Below are 5,677 nucleotides of genomic sequence, written 5' to 3'. Positions count from 1 at the left end.
TAAATCTTTTTATAATACATCTCTTGGATTTGACCATGTTAAAGCAACTTTATTGATTTTGTGTCTTTTTTAACTGTTTCCTATCCTCTTCACATGGCCTCCATGAAATCCCGTCCTAAAAGTCATTCTTCAACTTTTGCCATGCAATGTGTAGAAATTTATTCCATCCTAAAGTTCCAAGCATAAACTAGACAGAGATATGTAACTCGTTGAGTTTGTGCTATTCAACATGCAAAATACATATCACTACTCTCTTCGATGGGATTAGGAAAATGAGATCCCGCTTAGGGTCATAGTAAGGGGCTGCCCTTTGATTGTAAGAGAGAATACCATTGAGATACCGTTTTCCATTGCAAGCTTCCCTTTGCATCCATTGAGACTGGGTGTAGTACAAGCATGCATATTTTGTATTCGCACATACCACACCCATGCAAATTTTGCATTCAGACCTGTATCAAAACCATACAAGCACTTGAGTGTCTTCAAATCATCTGCAAGATGCTATTTGACTCGAAATGTTCCATGCCCATCCATTCATAATGGTTTCCCTTCCTCTAGTGTCTGAATAATTTATCGGATTATGATGCTATCTAGAACCCACATTGAGTTTCCCTTCCTCTTGTGTATGAATAATTTATGGGATTTCGATTCGATCTAGACCCCAATTCAATGTCTCATGGCACTCTTTTGGAATCTCAAATGCAACAAACTACCATATGTCCTTTGAAGATGGGACCCACTTCAATGTCTTGTGTCACTCTTTTGGAGTCTCAAACATAGCAACCACCATATGTCCTTTTTAGATGGGATCAAGAAATCTCACACAACTTTCTCACCTGTCTGAACAAAGTGCAAGGCCTTGTTCATAATGCAAATGCTTACCCTCTCCTGCTTGTGCCCTTTGATGAATTGAATTTCATCTATTTTGATTTATAAACATATCTTACCATTGCATTCTATTGCATGAACAAGAATCTTGTTGTAAGATACATGAAACCAAACCAATAAAATACCATCTAAAGATAGGCATTATTTTTACAATCTTCTCGCATTTCATAGAATTTGACCATGGCACTTTGCATCTTTTGAACATCCAAGTAGACATTATTGAAACCATTCATCTCAAATGACTCAATACCAAGCTGCTTTTGACTACACCAATTCATTGTGCTAGTTACATAATGGTATCCTCTAAGCATTTCTCTAGGAAGATTGTTTGTTTCCTGTTCAATAAGCTTTAAAGACAATGTGTTGTAGTGGCACTCTAGAAACACTTTGCTCCAGCAATAGCAGACATAAGATTTTTGAATACAGTCATGTAAGTCGTGAAGCTTACACCAGTTACATCAGAAGCTCCAAGCATCTCCTTTGCATCCACAATGCCCTTGAAGTCCTTCATCACCTCAACTCACATACATAGGCCTTTGTGTGTTGGCTCCTTTAGCATCGAGATGGCTTCAAAAAAATATTAAAGGGTATGAAGTGTTGATATCACTAATGTCCATTGCTCCCTTCCCATCCTCCATTAAGTTCCTAAACAGAGAAAAATGAATTTGTTAAAGAATTAAAGTAATACTGTGGATGAGGCATAGTAGAGTGTTTTAGCTCAAAGGAGGTCTAATAAAGACAAAGGTCTATTATCCTTCATGACTACTTTACCCCACCAAGTGCATTCTACAAGGCTAGCCATCACCTCTTAGAACACCATTTCCTTTCTTTTTCAAATGCTCACCTACAACTTCCCATCTCCTAATTGACCTAGAGATGAAATTTGAACCCCACAATTTTTAGTAGAAGAGTTGATATAATCTTGTTGTACTAATTCAAATTTCTCCACATTCCAACCTGCACACCCTTTGCTCATTCAACAAGCCACCTTAATGCATTCAATCCATGGACCTAAGCGATCAAATATTTTGGGAAGCCATTTACTTAACAATGCCATATTGTGCACCCAAATATCGGGTAGCCCAAGCCCTCCCTTAGCTTGGGAGACTTCATGGCTTCCCATGGGATATAATGAATTCTTCTTCCCCCTCCTTCCTTAGCCCATAGGAATCTCGAGTAGTTTCTCAATGTCGAACCCATGAGTCATTTTGAAGTGTTATATCGAACCCATGACTCCAAGTAGATAGTTGTAGTTGAGAGAATATGTTGAATGACCAAGCATTCCACCCCAAGCCATTGCCGTCCTCTAAATTCTTTAATCTTCTCTCAAAACCAGTCAAATCTCTACTTGAGTGTAATACTAAGGCCCAATGGGGCACCCAGGTATCTTACAATGGCTACCTAGTTGATTACAATGCTACCAACCCACCTTGGCTTCCAAATTACGTTTTTGCACATCTATACAAGATGCAAACAAGACCTCTAAAAAACTAGTTGTCTCTTGTTGGTTCTCCTTAGAACAAGGAACTATGTAGCTCTAGGACACTTCATAAGGCAAAGGCAAAGAGTGAACCCACCCTATGAAAGGCAAACTGAGCAGGTCGAAGGTAAGGTTAAGGGAAGTTGGAGGCATGGCTCTGCCCTATATCGAATAACTATCTTCTACCTAATAACTATCTTCTACGCTTAATAGAAAGGAGGACTGTAGGCAAGTAGAGGTCGGAGAGAAGAAGAGGAGGTGGCTATGGCGTCCCTCGCGCTTCCACGCCCCCTGTCTCTGCCATGGACTCGTTCCAACAACCTTCACTCCCGCCCTTCCCCCTTCCTTACTACTCGCCTTGCCACGCTTCGCTTCGCCACCGCTTATCTCTCCTCCGACTCGCAAGTTCGTTCCGCGCAACCTGTCTCCTTGGTTTGCGGTGCTTCGCGTGGCATTGGGCTTGAGTTTGTGAGTTCTCCGCAGCTCCTCCCGTTTTTGATAAGTACTTTGGGCAGTACTGTCTCCTGCCGTTTCTGCCGTTTGGTGCTTGGACTGGTCTATGCCCATTTATCCTCTCACTTATCGTTAACATTCCTCAATAATATGCGAACAGTCGCTTTAATGTCTCTTCCAGTTCGCGAGAAGTAGCTTAGTTTTTCTCTCATGGTGTGTGAAAGGCTTCCTATTCTAGGCACTATCTTAGAGTCCACAGCTTTTCCAGGTAACATTTTGGGTCACCTATCGTAAGTTACCACCACAGGCAGGGAGGCCCTTTGCCAATTTATCCATTCTAGAAAAGAAGTTAAGAAGAGGGCTGATTGGACAGATATTTTGAAGTTAAGAGCCTTGGGGACATGTGTTATTTCCAATCTTTGCAGTCTCTAAGCGTTCCAACCTGCTCGAGTACAGCAAAACATTCCGTAACACGAAAAGACGCTCTAGATTTCGGAAATGTTAAAGAAGCGTATGCTGTTTACTTTTGTGTTCAAAAGTTTAGCTGTTAGGAGTCGCTATAGCTGCTCCAAGTAAGTGCCGGTTTTACTATACTGAGTCCCATAGATCTTGACGGATTTTTGCTTCACCACAGCATTCAGTCTGAACTCCTTTACTTCGTAGCGCACTTTAATAGTGTAAGCGTTGTGGCCTATTGAGAACCACATGAAAGGCTTTTGCTTTTCGTTATTTGAGGGTACGAGTATCAACACGTGTTTCCATCGGACCCTCCGCTCAGTTGTGCTGTGGGCGAAGCTCACTTTCACCTTTCAGCCTAACATCCTCGGTCGGTCACCCGTCCCCCTTCCTTTCCCTTTTACTCTTACGTGATTATTCCTGTTTGAAAGAGGTGCATGTATAGTCTTTGCCGTCATTGCTTTGACGCACTTCTTGGATCACCATGTAGGAGGAGGTATTTTTATATACATGATTTACTTTGGGCAAGCTCGTTGCCATACAACACAACAAGCGTCGTAGCTTTGGTAGATAATTCATAGATGATCTCATTGTCCTAGATCTTTCAAAATGTAAAGATATTGTGTATATAGATCCAACTTCATTTGATGGAGGAATATCGTTTTGGGTTTTGTGAACTTATTTGCTTAGCAAGCTTAGTCTTTGCACTTTCTTGGGTTTGGCTCTACCTAGGATAGGTCTAGAGGTGATATCTATGATAAACAACAATAAACTGTATATACGAACTTTGATTTCGAGGTAGACGTTTTTGATTTGGCTAAATCTGGGAACTTAGTCATTTAACTCCTTTGAAAAAGCTACAAAAGTTGTGCTGTATTATAGATTGTAGTTGTTACATCTTTGGGGTTTGGGCTTTTCGTATGTGTATGATCATTGAAGGCCAAATAAAAAGTGGATGAGGAGTGTTAAAGCTCACTATTTTTCTAGCCTTCATATCCATAGAGTTTTTGGGTGTCAAGTAGTCTCCTTTCTGAGTAGCTCCTCATAGATGTTAAGTGCTTTACAAATGTACCTCGAGAGCTATTGATCTTTAGCCTTTGTCACGTGGATGAGTCCGAGTCAAAGGGTCACCTCATCTTTGATGCTTGTTATTGGCACAGGGGTAGATTTTTTAGATTTGAGTACATCTATGGAGTTGTCTTGGACCACGAAGTAAAGTCGTCCTATTGCATGATGTCATGGCCCATGAGGTAAAATTCTCTCTTTCCCATATGTGCTCCGGCACTTTTAACCTATATGCTAGTCTCAATATGGAATTTGGACTAGAAGCTATGGTTCCAATGGAATTTTTTGTTTTGAGTTTATGTGTTGCTACTAATAAGCATCACCTTGGCAAAGCAAATGCCATCAAGTGATGCTTGCAGTAGCTTTGTCAGCTAGATAAACTGTGACAATGAGCTACATGGACACATCAGATAATCCAAGGAAGGCAGAAGGCCTGGCACGATCAGCATATTGTGCAAAAGAATTTGAAGAAAGGCATACTGGCATTACTATACAATGCAACGGTAGAAAAGAACAATTTTAAATTTGGTTGGAATGGTCCATAGGCTATAACAATCAAAATTCTCAAGAGGAACACTTTGCTGGACATTGCAAGTCTACCATGGTTTGATGTTTGGATCCTAGAAGCGCTAGAGTGGGCCGACTGATTGGTTTGTCATTGTTTGTTGTGTGTGGATTCAAATCCCCTTCGGGGATACTTATTGCGTTGGGTCTTGGACCGTGAAGTAAATTCTTTCTCCTCCTCCCTCCTCTCTCCCAGTTGGCATCCTAGCATGTTCGGTCTTCAAGGAGGCCTTGACCTTAGGCTTGCTTGTTCTAGCAACAAGATGACTCTAGACATACCTTGAGAGTAGGCTCAAGCTTTGTCATGTGGGTGAGAGGTTGATCCAGAGCTTCATTTTCATCTTTGGATGCCCGTGTACACCAAAGTCAAAGGCTATCAAATTTGCCTTGCTTCTTCTAGCATCAAGATACATGCAAACACACCTTCAGAGCAACGCATGCTCAAGCTTTGTCAAGTGGATGAGGTGAAGTAGTCTTCACCTTTGGATGCTCATATACCCCTAGATGGCCACCAATCTTTGCATTTCAAGGAACGTTAGAACTACCTGACATACTTTTCTCAGAATTGAGATTTTAGAGGAGTCGCCCAGCGATGTTGTTTAATATGACTTTCGACATAGATTTTAGGTTAATTGACACATTTTTCCACTCTCATTTCCATACCATGGACGTTCATAATTACATGTGCCCCTACTTGCTAAGAGGCAGATCACCATTCCACATTTGTAGTGTGAATGCCAAGGACAAGGACATTCCTTGGACATTCACACA

The 5,677-nt window shown here is 41.2% G+C and overlaps 1 protein-coding gene across 1 annotated transcript in view; it reads left to right on the top strand.

The window, feature by feature from the left end:
* The first annotated feature begins 2,553 nt into the window (after nt 1-2,553).
* Nucleotides 2,554-5,677, top strand: part of LOC147888878 (uncharacterized) — a 53,789-nt gene continuing 50,665 nt past the window's right edge. Inside the window, exon 1 of the mRNA XM_087392489.1 lies at nt 2,554-2,836. Within this exon, the coding sequence (XP_087248615.1) occupies nt 2,633-2,836 (204 nt within the window). The 5' untranslated portion in view covers nt 2,554-2,632. The remainder of the gene's footprint in view (nt 2,837-5,677) is intronic.

This window comes from Dipteris shenzhenensis, chromosome 21, assembly GCF_047967505.1.
Source record: "Dipteris shenzhenensis isolate YYH24624 ecotype China chromosome 21, Dip_SZ_1.0, whole genome shotgun sequence".
Classification (NCBI taxonomy): Eukaryota; Viridiplantae; Streptophyta; class Polypodiopsida; order Gleicheniales; family Dipteridaceae; genus Dipteris; species Dipteris shenzhenensis.
The sequence above is the reverse complement of the archived record's forward strand: the minus strand, read 5'-3'. Positions and strand labels throughout refer to the sequence as shown.